The 17,274-nt window shown below is 43.1% G+C and overlaps 1 protein-coding gene across 1 annotated transcript in view; it reads right to left on the bottom strand.

Moving 5' to 3' along the window:
- PPFIA2 (PTPRF interacting protein alpha 2) overlaps positions 1-17,274 on the bottom strand; it is a 353,836-nt gene that overhangs the window by 113,007 nt on the left and 223,555 nt on the right. Inside the window, exons 4-5 of the mRNA XM_054178470.1 lie at positions 10,436-10,537; positions 6,738-6,902 (exon numbers count right to left, since the gene is read on the bottom strand). Of these exons, the coding sequence (XP_054034445.1) occupies positions 6,738-6,902; positions 10,436-10,537 (267 nt within the window). The remainder of the gene's footprint in view (positions 1-6,737; positions 6,903-10,435; positions 10,538-17,274) is intronic.

Raw genomic sequence — 17,274 nt, 5'->3', positions numbered from 1 at the left:
GGAATTCAATCACTTTTTGTCATGAACAGCCTATTGAATAAGAGCTCTCCTAGCTACCTGCTAATGAATAAAAAGACAGTGACAAAGCTGCTATGAACAGATTGGTTTTATTTGCAAGGATATTAGGTATGCTTTACTGCCATGAATTAATCTTAAGTGAATAAAATGTTTTTAAATATTAAGCAGGACAGTAACACCTGGTATTTGTTTGCCTCTGTGAAGATCAGCTGAATATTTTTCTCTGGAAACACATTAAAAGATGGGTTTGGAGGACGCTCAGGGGAGACCTTGTTGCTGTCTGCAAGTACCTGAGGGGAGGGTGTAGCCAGGTGGGGGTTGGTCTCTTCTCCCAGGCAACCAGCACCAGAATAAGAGGACACAGTCTCAAGCTGTGCCAAGGGAGGTTTAGGCTGGATGTGAGGAAGAAGTTCATCCCAGAAAGAGAGATTGGCCATTGGAATGTGCTGCCCAGGGAGGTGGTGGAGTCACCATCACTGGAGGCGTTTAAGATGAGACTGGATGAGGCACTTAGTGCCATGGTTTACTTGACTAGATGGTGTTGGGTGATAGGTTGGACTCGATGATCTCAAAGTTCTTTTCCAATTTGGTTAATTCTATTCTATTCTATTCTATTCTATTCTATCCTATTCTATTCTTTCCGAATACACATTTCAAATATTGAAATCCTCATTTAAAGCAAAACAGGAAAAAAGTCTGGAGGAAAATAACCCTATCCAGAGAGATATTAGAAGTCAATTCTAGCCATAGAATGGTATAAATAGTGATTTTTCTAGGTTTTGCTCTTCCTGAATTGCATGTAAAGAATACATATATCCTAACCTACACTATAGTCAATTGTTATAGGTTGAGGACTATGTCCTAACCATAGGGATGGCTCCTCTAGAGTACCAGAGGGTATAAGGAGCTGAACAGTCCATCCCCAGTGGGTGGACACAGGAAATCACAGGATCACAGGATGTTAGGGGTTGGAAGGGACCTCCGGAGATCATAGGACCATAGAATCTAGCACAGGTCACACAGGAACACACCCAGATGGGGCTGGAAAGTCTCCAGAGAAGGAGACTCCACAACCTCTCTGGGGAGCCTGCTCCAGTGCTCTGTCACCCTCACACTGGAGAAGTTCCTCCTCATGCTGGGGTGGAACCTCCTGTGCTGTAGTTTATATCCATTGCCCCTTGTCCTATCCCAGGGTGCAACTGAGCAGAGCCTGTTGACTTCATGTGATATATAGCCAACAGGCTTTTTGGAATGAATTAAAGTATCATTCCTGGCTGTCCTTCTACTTAAGCAGGCCTCCTTGGAAATATGAACTGTAAACTGGGATGTTTTATTTTCCATCTTCCAGTCTGTTTCGCCTTTTTGATTGCATTCTATTATAGCAATGAGGATGTTTTCATAGTTCTTGCACTGTATCCATAGCAATCCTTGCTTGACCAGGAGAGCTTGCTATAACACCTTGAGATGTCTTAGTGCAGGAAGTGAAAACAGTACAGAAAAACTGCATTTAGGAAGAATGCAAAGATTTTTCTTGGGACTTTTGTATGTTTAAAATGAAATCATTTTTAACTTGAGAAGCATTTCAAAGGGTATTCTGGCTGGTTTTGATGTCAAACATCTTATGTGAAGGAAAAAATTTGCTTCCATTACTCATTTGCAAAGCATCAGGATAGATTTTTCAATGCACTTTTAGCAATTTCCATTGTTCATTATCCTTTAAGTTACTTCGTTTTGGGGTGCATTTTCTCATGAGGCAGTGTTTATTCCCTCTGACATCAAGTGTGTCATTTATCATGGGTTTTGCCTTAGCATTTACTGAAAGGTTTTGCTCTCAGTCCACCCTGACCACAGTGGTGGAGTCTGTGGGAGTGATTGACAGCTGCCTAAACATGAGCCAGCAGTGTGCCCAGGTGGCCAAGAAGGCCAATGGCATCCTGGCATGCATCAAGAATAGTGTGGCCAGCAGGAGCAGGGAAGTCATTGTGCCCCTGTATTCTGCACTGGTTAGGCCACACCTTGAGTACTGTGTCCAGTTCTGGGCCCCTCAGTTTAGGAAGGACATTGAGACACTTGAACGTGTCCAGAGAAGGGCAATGAGGCTGGGGAGAGGATTGAGCACAAGCCCTATGCAGAGAGGCTGAGGAGGCTCAGGGGAGACCTTCTTGCTCTCCATAACTACCTGAAGAGAGGTTGTAGCCAGGAAGGGGCTGATCTCTTCTCCCAGGCAACCAGCACCAGAACAAGAGGACACAGTCTCAAGCTGTGCCAGGAGAGGTTTAGGCTCAAGGTGAGAAGAAAGTTCTTCACTGAGAGAGTTGTTTGCCATTGGAATGTGCTGCCCAGGGAGGTGGTGGAGTCACCATCCCTGGAGGTGTTCAAGAAGGGATTGGATGTGGCACTTGGTGCCATGGTTTAGTCATGAGGTGTTGGGTGACAGGTTGGACTTGATGATCTTTGAGGCCTCTTCCAACCTTGGTGATTCTGTGATCCTGTGTGATTCTGTGATAATCCACAAGACAGAAGAAGATGACATCCATAACTCAAGGGGAGTAGATTGGCTGCATCCACAGGTACTGAGTGACTTGCTTATCTCATCATAGTGAGCTAATGGCAGTCAGAGAAGATTCCTAAAGAGTGGAAATTCCACAAATGTTGTGTCCACCACCATGAAAGGCAGCAGTTACCCTGGGAAGACACAGAGAAGTACAAGCTGGCCAGTGTTGAGATGTTATTAAGTAAATCCTCCTGGAAACCACTTCCACTCACATAAAGGAGAAGATGGTGATATGACTTAGTCAAAGGCAACTGACATCTGGCCAACCTTACTGCCTTTTGAGATCATATGGCTTGCTCCACAGACGAGGAAAGCACAGTGAATGGTCTTAACTTTGTATTTATCAAAGCTTTCTGCAAGATTTTTCATGTACCTCTAGAGAAAAGTGTAAGATATTAATTTAACAAATAAATCATAAAATGCATAGAAAATTGAGTAGACTGAGAGGTTTGAAATCAATAAACCAAAGTCCAAGTGGCTTCCCATTACTGTCCAAGGAATAACCCCAGGCAGCAGAGCAGGCTTGGGGAAAAGAAAGCAGTTTTGCAGAGGAGTGAATAAGGACAGACACACAGTACAGTCAGCAGGGTGGGCAAAATCACTATTTCCTTCTGGACTTTTGAGACCAAGAGTGCATCTAGTTTTGGGCTCCCTACTATGAGAAAGATGTCAATAACCTTCAGTGAAGGCCCATCAAGCTGGTCACAGGCTGGATCACATTGCAGGTAGGAGGAGGCTCATGGAGTTGGGTCAGGTCAAACTCAAGAAGGGAAATTTCATGCTGTCTACAGCTAGCTAACCAGAAGATGTGGAGAAAACAAAGCCAGCTTCTTCTTGGAGATGCAGAGTGGCAGGACAAGAGGGAACAGGTGGAAGACTCAACAATGGAATCTCTCGCTAGGTATTATGGAATAAGAAATTACAATGAGGGGTAGAGAAATACCAGAATAGGTTTTCTCCCTGGAGATATTCAGAAGTCAATTAGGCAGGACTCTAAGCAGCCTCAAACAGCTGGCAATGCTTTGAGCAGGAGGTTGGGCCAGATGTCCCCTAGGAAATACAACCTACATTACTCTGAATAATTCCAACAACTTTTTCTAGGTGGATTAATACACACCTTATTTCTGAAGAGTCTGAAACAAATCTAACTTGCATTTCTGCCAAAGAAAGTGCAGAATAGATGACTCACATGCCATAAGGGCTCTTTCAGCACATTTGGGTGTATGCAGTCTTTTTAACTTCTGTTATTTTTGGAACAAAAAAATCCCAATAATGCTGGCAATGTGTGTGGTATAATGTGATAGCATTATACTATGGAATCATAGAATTGTCAGGGTTGGAAGGGACAACAAGGATCACCCACTTCCACGGGCAGGGACACCTCACACTAGAGCAGGTTGCTCACAGCCACATCCAGCCTGGGCTTCAAAACCTCCAGGGATGAGGTTTCCACCATCTCCTGGGCAACCTGTTCTAGTGTCTCGCCACCCTCATGGGGAAGAACTTCTTCCTAACATCCAATCTGAATCTACCCATTTATAGTTTTGCTCCATTCCCCCCACCTCAGTCCTATCACTACCTGACACCCTAAAAAGTCCCTCTCCAGCTTTCTTGTAGGCCCCCATCAGATACTGGAAGGCCACAATAAGGTCTTCTCAGAGCCTTCTCTTCTTTAGATTGAACAACCCCAACTCTCTCAGCCTGTCCTCATAGGATAAGAGCTCCAACTCTCTGATCATCCTTGTGGCCCTTCTCTGGACATGTTCCTACATGCCCATATTATCAGGTATCTGAATGATGTATAAAAGACCTTTGATCCAATCCTTCTACACAGAGACACTATAATAGAACCCCACAATTTTATACTGAATTTCAACCTGACAAGAATACCTGCTAGGTTTATACCAAATTCTTGTAAAATTAATTTGCTACACTGTCTCCTTGACTCATCTCAGAATGTTTTATAATGAAAATTTTAGAATAGAATAGAATAGAACAGAACAGAATAGAAATAGAATAGAAATAGAATAGAACAGAACAGAACAGAACAGAATAGAATAGAATAGAATAGAATAGAATAGAATAGAATAGAATAGAATAGAATAGAATTAACCAGGTTGGAAGAGAGCTTTGAGATCGAGTCCAACCTATCACCCAACACCATCTAATCAACCAAACCATGGCACCAAACACCCCATCCAGTCTCTTCCTAAACACTTCCACTGACGGTGACTCCACCACCTCCCTGGGCAGCACATTCCAATGATTAACGACTCTCTCAGTGAAGAACTTTCTCCTCACCATGAACTTAAACTTCCTCTGGCACGGCTTGAGACTGTGTCCTCTTGTTCTGGTGCTGGTTGCCTGGAAGAAGAGACCAAATCCCTCCTGGCTACAGCCACCCTTCAGGTAGTTGTAGAGAGCAATAAGGTCTTCCCTGAGCCTCCTCTTCTCCAGGCTAAACAATCCCAGCTCCCTCAGCCTCTCCTCATAGGTCTTATGCTCAAGGCCTCTCCCCAGCCTTGTTGCCCTTCTCTGGACACGTTCAAGTGTCTTGATGTCCTTCTTAAACTGAGGGGCCCAGAACTGGACACAGTACTCAAAGTGTGGCCTAATCAGTGAGGAGTACAGGGGCACAATGACATTTCTTTTAATCGTAGATAGATCCTAAAACATAGCTCAGCTTTCTGAGTGTGCTCCTGCATTTGAAAAAGAAAAATAGAAAAGTTTTATTACTGTGAGATCACTGAATTAGTTCTACATAATACAGTTCAATTCTGCAGTCAACAGTTTCAAATGCAGTGCTGCACATTGTCTCCCCTGCTTACCCAACCATCTCAAACAGAGAAGCAATTCACCCACAGCAATAAGCCCAAGTAAATAAGCCCAGAAAGGCCTCACAAGGTTCTTGGCTTGTGAGCAATGCATCTCACATGCTCCCTGCATGTGTGGGTTTGAGGCACTTACTACTAGTTCACATACATCATCTTCCAGAGAAGGGCAACAAAGCTGGGGAGGGGTTTGGAGCACAAGCCCTATGAGGAGAGGCTAAGGGAGCTGGGGTTGCTTAGGCTGGAGAAGAGGAGGCTCAGAGGAGACCTTATTACCATCTACAACTACCAGAAGGGAGGTTGTAGCCAGATGGAGGTTGGTCTCTTCTCCCAGGCAACCAGCACCAGAACAAGAGAACACAGTCTCAAGCTGTGCCAGGGGAGGTTTAGGCTGGATGTTAGGAAGTTCTTCATAGAAAGAGAGATTGGCCATTGGAATGTGCTGCCCAGGGAGGTGGTGGAGTCACCATCACTGGAGGTGTTTAAGAAGAGACTTGATGAGGCACTTGGTACCATGGTTTAGTTGATTAGGTAGTGTTGGATGATAGGTTGGACTCAATGATCTCAAAGGTCTCTTCCAACCTGGTTAATTCAATTCAATTCAATTCAATTCAATTCAATTCAATTCAATTCAATTCAATTCAATTCTATTCTATTCTATTCAATTCTATTCTAAGCATGGAATTTGTAGACATGAACTGGATTTCTGAATCCAAGGTGACACCTCACACTTGTACAAAGTTTAATTCACACAAAAGAGCCTTTCCAGCACAGGAAACAAGAGGAAAGCATTGGACAGACCCTCTTAATTGACATAACTGGATGCAGTTATCATCACTGCTTTTAATCTTGAATCTGCAAGCCCTTTATTAACTCTGACAACGAAGGATCTGCTACTTATTTTAGGTTCCTACTTGTAGAAGGAACACTGTTCTCATGTAGTAAATGCTAAAAACACCTCTGAAACTCAGGAGGGTTTCTTAAAAGCTTTTTAAGAGGCAAGTTCCTCTATGTAGTCATAAACATCTTCTGCTTCTTGACACCGTTTTCAAAATCAGAGGCACCTCACCTTTCTCAGCAAGAACTTAAAAGCATACCATACAAACAAAAAATTTCCTGGTGTCCTCATTATTTCATGAGAAATATAAACCCCACAGGTGCTAGAGGGGAGATCTGCTTACTTTTCTCTGAACATGTGCAAATGCTGTAAGTACAGGGCACGTTCCAAGAAGTGAATAAAAACAGTTGGTCTCCTGCATCATAAGGCACAGATAAGTTAAAGAGTGGATCTAATAAGCCTTTTTTTTTTTTTTTTTTGCTTCTCCATACTATACCTTTTCATCCAAAGCCTTGTGGTGCTCAAACAGAGATTTCAGAGCTTTGAGGACCTCAACTTCACTGGAAACTCCTGAGGGAGACTGCGCTTGTCGTTTCACCACTGTCATCCTCAGTGACCTTTCGTGTCTCGAGACAAGGCACTCCAAATGCTCCAGTAACAGCTATTGGATTTGATAGAAAAGGTTATTAGTTTTTGTGCACCTGAATGCCATGGAAATTCTAAATGCACGGCAGCAAATGTCAATTTTCTTGGCAACTTCATTGCAGGGCAGGCTGCTACAGCTGTTGGCAACATGGAATGGCTCTAAATAACATGGAATTCATAGAAAAATAGGGAATCTAGTCGGCATTTCACTTAAAACTCTACTGTGAAAAGTAAGAACAATATTATTTGGGATGGCAATTGAGGAGTATTAGTAAACAAGTAACACCCAAAGACAATCTAAACCATCATGCAATAAATACTAAAGAAGTTTGTAATTAATTCACCCTAACTGTAATGCTCTGAGGTGGGGGTTGGTCTCTTCTCCCAAGTGACCAGTGATAGAACAAGGAGGAATGGCCTCAAGCTGCACCAGGGCAGACTTAGGCTGGAAATTTTAGGCTGGAAGTGTTTAAAATAAGACTGGCTGAGGCACTTAGTGCCATGGTTTAGTTGATTAGATGGTGTTGGGTGACAGGTTGGACTTGATGATCTCAAAGGTATTTTTCCAACCTGATTAATCCTGTATCTGTATTCTGTATCTTTAAGATCATCGAGTCCAGCCTTCCACCTAAGACCACCATGACCATTAAACCATATCCCAAAGTCCAAATGTTTCTTGAACACCTTCTATTCTATTCTTTGTATTGTATTGTATTGTATTCCAGTCCATTCCATTCTATTCTATCCTATCCTATCCTATCCTATCCTATCCTATCCTATCCTATCCTATCCTATCCTATCCTATCCTATCCTATCCTATCCTATCCTATCCTATCCTATCCTATTCTATTCTATTCTATTCCATTCCATTCCATTCCATTCCATCCTATCCTATCCTATCCTCTTCTATTCATTATATGTTGATGTTGTACAGAAAATTCCCTGTTTGTCTGTACTTTCACAGAACTGCCACTGCTGTTCTCACTGTCTGAACTTAAAGACAACAGCCCTAAGACAACAGCAGGATGTCTAAATACACAAATCCCAACTGCATGTTAAATGTGATTGCAACACACAATTATGTCTAAGCCATTGAACTAGAAATTTGAAATTCACATGGCTGATTGTTAATTATTTTTCCTTCAATGTGGTTCTCAGTATAGTTACTATTACTAAAGACATATATTTATTTATCTGTAATCTGTAGGTATTCTCAGCCACACACTGGCCTCTATTGTTACACAAATTAATCGATCAAGAAGAGCAAAACCAGAATGTAATTACATTATGGTTGTAATACATTGCTATTATGTCCCAAATGATTAGGGTTTGATGTTACCTTTGCTTCAAATATGTTTGGATTTGCACCTGGTTATTATGTTACTCTATTACCCACAAGAAATTAGGAACACTTATGCAAACAATGTTAACACATTAAGAATAGCGATGGCTCCATGCAGTTTGGAGGCGATTTCAACAGAAACATTTAGGTTTGAAAAGACCCTCAGGATCACTAAGTGCAACCCAGAGCCCTACTCTACAAAGTTCACCCCTAAACTATATCCCCAAGCACCACATCCAAACCACCTTGAAACACATCCAGGCTTGGTAACTCAACCACCTCCCTGGGCAGCACATTCCAATGCCTGACCACTCTTGCCATGAAAAAAGTTTTACTGATATCCAGTCTAAACCTGCCCAGTGGCAGCTTGAGGCAGTTTCCTCTTGTTTTATCACTAACTACCAGTGAGAAGATAACAGCACCAGCCTTTCTACAACCTCCTTTCAGGTAGTTGTAGACTGATATCCAGTCTAAACCTGCCCAGTGGCAGCTTGAGGCTGTTCCCTCTTGTTTTATCACTAACTACCAGTGAGAAGATAACAGCACCAGCCTCTCTACAACCTCCTTTCAGGTAGTTGTAGACAGCAATGAGGTCTCTCCTCAGCCTCCTCTTTCTCACACTAACCATCCCCATCTTCCTTGGTTGCTCTTCATCAGATTTATTCTCCAGGCCCTCCCCCAGCTTCTTTGCTCTCCTCTGCACTCACTCCAGTTTCTCAATCCAAGTGAGGGCCTGTATTTGTCAAGAGCACATGAGCAAAGAATTCATGAGCATTGTCAGCTGACCCCTGTAGGGCTGACAGCAGATATGGGTGAAATTCATCACCTCTAAGAACTTTTATGCTAAATGTGATCATCTGCACCTCCATGCTACTACAGAAGCAGCTGGAAGCTTTGCCTCTTTGTAGGCATCTGCATAATCTGTCCTTCCTTGGATTGCTGGAGTCTACGGCACCCTGGGCTATAGCTGGACAGAAGAAAGGAGGGAGAAAGACCCCTCTTTCAGTTCTTTGGTCATGTACATTGTTAGATTTTCTTAGGACTTAGTTCCTTAGCAAATTAGTTGAACACAGATAGATGCTACCTGAGCAGCCAAAGTGCCATTAGCTAGGAAAAGGAGGAAACTAGGAAGAATTACCTGGATCACAGAAGAATGAAATTTGGATATGAGAAAATACCCTTGGAGCTAAACCTCTCGTAGATCTATTCTACATGATCATTACCAGCCTGCCTCCTGTATGATTTGGGACTGCTCCATCTCTTTTCTTACACCTTTCCACATCCCACAAATCCTCCTCTGGTCCCCTCTTTCACTTCTTAATTAATTCTGCTTTTGCCCAGCCGCTTGCATATGCAAATTATTTTATTCTGAAAATCATTCTGTATACCATTTGAGATTTTTCAGCAGCTGGCTATTACATGTTCCTGTTCCCAGACAGAACAGCAGCCTCTCATTGAAGGAGAATGTGGGAAATTTAAGGGAGAAATCTTGTCCTCATTCAGCTGCATGGCAAGTGACATTTGATTGCATCTAGTCTAAACATCAGACTGTGATGTGTGTGGCAACATTCATCTCATCCTTATTCAGATCAAATCTAAGGCACGTGGGACAGCCTGGTCTGTAAGCTTGCTGTATGCCTTAATAAGTGAAGAGGTTATGTGCAAGGCAAGCCCTCGGTCCTGGAAGGCTCCATGAGTCTCTTGCTTTAGAAAGCATTTAAAGTAGAATATACTTACCATGTTATATACAAATTCTGCTATTTTTAATTACAACTTCTAACACTAGGGGAATGGAATGAAGCTGGAGGTGGGGAGATTCAGACTGGACGTGATGGGGAAGTTCTTCACCATGACAACGGTGAAGCCCTGGAATGGGTTGTCCAGGGAGGTGGTTGGGGCCCCGTCCCTGGAGGTGTTTAAGCCCAGGCTGGATGAGGCTCTGGCCAGCCTGATCTGGTGTGAGGTGTCCCTGCCCATGGCAGGGGGGTTGGAACTAGATGATCCTTGTGGTCCCTTCCTTGTTACTATGATACTACATACATTCATTTCCTCCAGGTGGATCTCAGAACTTTACAAGTTTCATGTACTCATTAACAAGGCTGGACTTTTCCTTCTTATTTATACAAATGAAGGTAAATCTAGATACAAGTACATTCCTCCTGCTCTACACATACATGGTATCCAGAAAATGCCTGCTCTATACTTACTCTTGTGTTGTTTCTCTCAGCTTTCAGTTCTGAAATCTCCTCCTCTTTTTCAAGCAGCTGTTCCCTGCATGCATTTAATTCTTTTGTCAATGCAGCAAATTCCTGTGAAGCAAAATTATGCATGAAGTTACTCAGGAGGTAAGCACTAGAATAGTAAAAATCTATATGCATTTCAGAGTTTGAGGCTTTAAATAACAGTTAAAAATTATCAATATAAACTAGAATAGCATGTGTAAGCATCAGCATCTATGAAAAGCACTTGAAGTGAAGGTATATCTAATGAAAAATGCCCATGGGAAACACTGATTTGAGTTTAGAAAAAGAAAAGATAGTCCATGATGCTGGCAACATCCCCCACAAACAGAAGCTATCAAAACACACCAGAAGAGCAACAGAATCAGCCTATTTCATAGCAAAACAGAGACACTACATCAACAATGTGCCCTTGTGGCCAAGAAAGCCAATAGTATCCTGGGGTGCATGAAGAAAAGTATGTCCAGCAGGTCTAGGGAGGTTCTTCTACCTCTCCACTCTGCGCTGGTGAGACCACACCTGCAATACTGTGTCCAGTTCTGGGTTCCCCAGTTCAAGAGAGACAGAGACCTGCTGGAGAGAATCCAATGGAGAGCCACAAGGATGCTTAGGGGACTTGGGCATTTACCCTGTGAAGAGAGACTGAGAGCCCTAGGGCTATTTAGTCTTGAGAAGACAGAGGGGATCTGATCAATGTGTATCAATATCTGAGGGGTGGGTGTCAAGCGGAGGGGGCCAAGCTCTTTTTGGTAGTGTGTATTAGTAAGATAAGAGGCAACAGGTACAAGCTTGAACATAGAAGATTTCACTTCAATATGAGGAGAAACATCTTTTCAGTGAGGGTGACAGAGGACTGGAACAGGCTGCCTAGGCGGGTCATGGGGATTCCTTCTCTGGAGACTTTCGAGACCCACCTGAATGCATTCCTGTGCAGCCTTTCCCAGGTGATCCTCCTTTTGGGAGGAGAGTTGGACTCGGTGATCTGTGGAGGTCCCTACCAACCTGTAATGTACTGCGATACTGTGAACTCAACTTACCCACTTGCCTCTGTATGATACGGATGTTTCAATAAACACGGGAGAAAAAAATTCAGGTATTCATTGATCAAAATCAAATCAAAGTAAGTAAGGTCAGAGCGGCTGAAGAGCAGCCAAGAAGAAAGGGACCTAGGGGTACTGATTGACAGCCAGCTGAACATGAGCCAGCAGTGTGCCCAGGTGGCCAAGAAGACCAATGGAATCCTGGCCTGCATCAGTGTGGCCAGAGGGAGCAGGGAAGTCATTGTGCCCCTGTACTCAACACTGGTTAGGTCACACCTTGAGTCCTGTGTCCAGCTCTGGGCCCCACAATTTAAGAAGGACATTGAGACACTTGAATGTGTCCAGAGAAGGGCAATGAGACTGGGAAGAGGCCTCAAGCACAAGCCCTATGAGGAAAGGCCAAGGAAGCTGGGATTGTTTAGCCTGGAGAAGAGGAGGCTCAGGGGAGACCTTATTGCTGTCTACAGCTACCTGAAGGGAGGCTGTAGACAGGCAGAGGTTGGACTCTTCTCCCAGGCAACCAGCACCAGAACAAGAGGACACAGTCTCAAGCTGCACCAGGGGAAGTTTAGGCTGGAGGTGAGGAGAAAGTTCTTCACAGAGAGAGTAGCTAGCCATTGGAATGTGCTGCCCAGGGAGGTGGTGGAGTCACCATCACTGGAAGTGTTCAAAAAGGGATTGGAAGTGGCACTTGGTGCCATGGTTTAGTAGTCATGAGGTGTTGGGTGACAGGTTGGACTTGATGATCTTTGAGGTCTTTTCCAACCTTATTTATTCTATGATTCTGTGAATGTGTGTGATGAAAAAAAACCACTCTCATTTTATTTGATACTTGCATTTAACTGTTAAACTGTACTCAGGCATTATAGTGAAAGGTTTTGATGAGTCAGAACAGTGTTCACATTTTTTAGTTTGGAGTGAGTTTCCTATGAAGCTACAACATAAACTGGAAGTGGATGTTAAGTTTTACACATGCAGCTAATAGGTTTTCTGAAAAACCAATCCCATTTTGCAGTTGTCAAAATGGCTATCAAAATGTCTTGGTTTTATCATTGCTGTCATTCTCCCCAAAGAAAAACAACCCATAAGTATATTTTGCTATGCAAAGGGCAGCCACAGACTGACATTCATTTCAATAATGGAAAAGGTTTCACTCCATCTGTGTTTATTTTTGACAGGCACCACATATACCAAACTGCAGGGATTATCTTTATCCTTCACGGGGGGGGGGGGGGAAGGGATACATGTCTCATGAAAACAGGGAAGTAAAGGATAAGAAGCTTTTGAAATTTGTGATCATGTGTAGGAAAAAAGAAGGTACAGATGTCTTGAGAAGCAGCATCACTGCTCAACAAAGACTTGGTTTTTTAGTATTGTGTTACTTTTGGGTTGACCAAAATAGTAAGTGCTTCAGAACACCCACAAGCAGCCAGAGGCTCTTCCCTTTCAACAGAAAGCAGTTTAAGGGGGAAAAAAAAATCATGTCCAGGTGGTTTGACTTATCAGTCAGTAGGATGAAGCTATGACTGAATCAGAGAAAGGGATCTTGAATGATCATGCAGTCCAACCCACTGACAGAGCAGGATCACCTAGAGTAGGTTGTACACAAATGCATCCATCTGGGTTTTGCATGTCTCCAGAGGAGACTCCACAACCTCTCTTGGCAGACTGTTCCAGGGCTCTGCCACCCTCACAGTGAAAAAGATTTTCCTTGTGTTCATGTAGAAACTCCTCTGCTCCAGCTTTCACCCATCGCCCCTTGTCCTATCACTGGACATCACTGAGCAGAGCCTGGCTTCATCCTCCTGACACTCAACCTTTACTTATTTATAAACATTCATAAGTTTGCCCCTGGGTCTCTTCGTCTCCAAGCTGAAGAGTCCCAGCTCCCTCAGCCTTTCCCCAGGGATGCTCCACTTTTTTCCACTTATTTAAGCCAAAAGAATAGAATAGAAAGACTCGACTAGGCTAGACTAGAAGTAGAATAGAATAGAGTAGAGTAGAGTAGAGTAGAGTAGAATAGAATAGAATAGAATAGAATTAACCAGGTTGGAAAAGACCTTTGAGATCATCAAGTCCAACCTATCACCCAACACCACCTAATCAACTAAACCATGGCAACTAAACCAAACCTAGCAATGATCTGAAAAGGGCTTGATTTGCTGCTTCACCTGAACTAAAGGGCTGTTCAACAGAAGTTTGGTAGATGTTCCTAGGCTCATTCTATTTGAATTGAGCTTCTAAATTCTTAATGTTGTATGTTATTATTAATAATGTCTTAAAAGTTAGTCAAATAAATGACAGCTGATATTCTGAAAAGGAGTAACTAAATTTTGGGGTGGTTTTTTTGTTTGTTTTGGGGGTGTTGGGTGTTTTGTTTGTTTCTTGTGGGCTACTTTGTTGTGGGGTTTGTTTTCATTGTTGGTAAGCCCCTGGGTTTTTGTGTTGTTTATAAATTGCACATATTCCCAGGCAACCAGTACCAGAACAAGAGGACACAGTCTCAGGCTGCGTCAGGGGAGGTTTAGGCTGGAGGTTAGGAGGAAGTTTTACACAGAGAGAGTGATTGCCCATTGGAATGGGCTGCCTGAGGAGATGGTGGGATTGCCATCGCTGGGGGTGTTCAGGGCGAGGCTTGACAGGATGCTTGGTTGCATGGTTTAGCTGATTAGGTGGTGTTGGATGATAGGTTGGACATGATGATCTTGAAGGTCTCTTCCAACCTGGTTTATTCTCTTCTCTTCTCTTCTCTTCTCTTCTCTTCTCTTCTCTTCTCTTCTCTTCTCTTCTCTTCTCTTCTCTTCTCTTCTCTTCTCTTCTCTTCTCTTCTCTTCTCTTCTCTTCTCTTCTCTTCTCTTCTCTTCTCTTCATTCCATATTTCTAGATTGTAGTTGTGCTTGTAAATATAGCTTCATTTGCTTTCCAACTGAGCTAGTCTGGCAATTTTATTTGGGGGGTGGGGGGTAATTTCAACCCACCGCACCTTGGAAACAGGAAAAGATTGGAGCTTATAAAATTGCACATGCTTTGCTGTAGTAAGGCAAGCCTTCTCTCAGCAGTGCAGTCCCTATTGGTTTGGTCAAGATAATCTTGAATAATTAAGGAATGGAGTTCCTGCTATTTTGCTGAGCAGCATTAGAGCTCATTCTTAGGGAGATTTTTGTTTGGTCATGAGCTTAAGTTTTTTCCTTGCTTGGGAACAAATCAGTACTCAAGTCTTCTCCCAGAAGCTCTACATGTAACAACGGCCTCTTGGCCTCAAGGTATCTGTCCTGCACGACATCCTGGTCACCCTAGCTGGTGCAGTATGGGTTTGATGGAAGGACCATTCATTTCATAAAGAACTGGCTTGATGGCCACACCCAAAGGGGGGCTGTCAATGGGTCCATGTCCAAGTGGAGGGCAGTGACCAGTGGAGTCGCTCAGGGATCAGTACTGAGACCAGTCTAGTTTAACATCTTTGATGGCAACATGGGCAGTGGCATTGAGTGAACGCTCAGCAGGTTTGAAGGCTCCAAGGAAACCTTATTGCAGCCTTCCAGTTATCTGAAGAGGGCCTACAAGAAAGCTGGGGAGGAAGTTCTTAGGATATCAGATAGTGATAGGATTGGGGGGATGGAACAAAACTAGAAATGGATAGATTCAGGTTGGATGTTAGGAAGAACTTCCTCACCATGAGGGTGTTGAGAGACTGAAAGAAGTTGTCCAGGGAGGTGGTAGAAGCCTCATCCCTGGAGGTTTTAAAGGCCAGGCTGGATGTGGCTGTGAGCAACCTGATGTAGGGTGAGGTGTCTCTGGCCATGGCAGGGGGGTTGGAACTAGATGATGCTTCAGGTCCCTTCTAATCCTAACAATTCTACGATTCTTCAGCTTATGTTCATAATAACTGCTAGCATCCACTTTAGCTCAGCTGTGTCCAGTGTTTAGACCTTCTGACCTGAGTCACTGACACAGCCCCTTCAAGCCTTTTAATTATTCATTTGCTGGTATTCTGAAATTCCTCAGTGCTCTTGACTCATCTACAGTACTAGCACTTACAACAAACAGTCACTCTGGAGCAAAAGTGGCCAACTTTCTCTCTTCCCATGAAGTACTAGAGACTGCCCAGGTGTCAAGATCTTTGACTTCTCTGAACTGAATGATGACAAAAAAAGGCATTTATTTTTTTTAGTGTTTTTATCAGAAGCCTTTTACAGGGCAAGTGTCAAAGTAAAGTGGAGTTTGCCCTAGAGCTTCACAAATTATTAGTTCTGTCACATCTGCTTTGATGAATTAATAACTAGGAGCAAAACCATCCAAGAACTTGTTTTTCAACTCAAGCTTCCAAAACTACAGTAAAACTAATTTCAAATACACCCTTTTCATCCCAGGCATTCCTGAGATATGACAATGTAGTGCTCCAGGGGAGACATTTCTCCCACAGGTTAGAGGCAAAGCAAAGTGTGTTTGTGTTTTAACCTGGTTATGTAATAAATAATGCGATGACAACAACCTCTGCTCATGCGATTCCCTCCTAGATACACAGGGATCAAGGGAATACTGTCACCTGGAATTACTGTTTGCAGCAGAAATCTTGCATGGTCAGTCATACTTTGGGAACCCTAAAGGTAGTAGCTGTTGCATAACTAATACGATTTGACAGGCACAACTGCACTCTTAGAGCTTATGTAGAAGCTGGCTGGCTAATAGAGCTAATTAAGAACTGAAGTGAATTAAAACTGCATGCAAATTATTCAGTTGACTACCTTGTTTTTATATTCTACTATCATGACATCAGGTCATGAACATGTTTTTTTCTTTATAAACACAAGAGCTTTTTTTGTTGTTGTTGTTTTGTTGAGGGGTTTGTTTGTTTTGTTTGGCTTTTTTTCCCCCCCATCTGAACAAACAAAAGCTCAGAGCTTATTTAGCTGCTGTTTCTCTTTTTCTTTTTTGTCTTAATATTTGGGCTGGAACACCCAGGCTGACTGAAAAATAGATGACTCAGAATGACAGCTCTTCATTTATCCCATGCTTATCTTTGAAGAAAGGGCACAAGCCCTGAAAACAAATGCAAGAGAAGATTCAAGCCATCAAGTGGACTGAGAGGAAATACAAATGAAAACCAAAAAAGAGTTAAGAACTTTCCCCTGGTGAAGTAGCTGAGATACAGTCAGAGCAGAGGGTAGAGAGTGCCCAGGAGAGCAGGAGGCCATCGGGACAGGCAGGCTGACAGCGCTGCCAGATGTGTCGGCAGCAGGACTGTGCAAGGCAGGCATACCACAGCTCTCTCACTATTAAATCTCTGCCTCCAGGGGCTGGTTCAACAAATGCTGCTTTCTTTGCTTAGTGTTCCCAGGAAAGGCCTGTGAGTTTGGGTCGGGGGTTTTTTTTATGACCTAATATGCAGAAAACATATACAACTAGTCTCCTAGCTGAGGGGTATGCCACAGAAATTATGAGACCTCAGAGATGCGATGCTCAACCGCTCAGCACGTGTTTGCAGTCTAGCACAGAGAGGTTAAGCAAAAATAGACTATCATCACTCCCAGAAAAAACTAATTTAAAATCTATTGAAGGAAAAGGTGACATTTTGTAATAATAATAGAAAAAGGAATTATTAAAATTATTTTTTCAGAGGCACTGAGGAGATCACAGTATCAAAGTACATTAGAGGTTGGAAGGGACAAGAGATCATTGAGTCCAACCCCCCTGCCAAAGCAGGATCACTTAGGGTAGTCCACGCAGGAATGCATCCAGGTGGGTTATGAATCTGTCCAGAGAGGG

This window comes from Dryobates pubescens, chromosome Z, assembly GCF_014839835.1.
Source record: "Dryobates pubescens isolate bDryPub1 chromosome Z, bDryPub1.pri, whole genome shotgun sequence".
Classification (NCBI taxonomy): Eukaryota; Metazoa; Chordata; class Aves; order Piciformes; family Picidae; genus Dryobates; species Dryobates pubescens.
The sequence above is the reverse complement of the archived record's forward strand: the minus strand, read 5'-3'. Positions and strand labels throughout refer to the sequence as shown.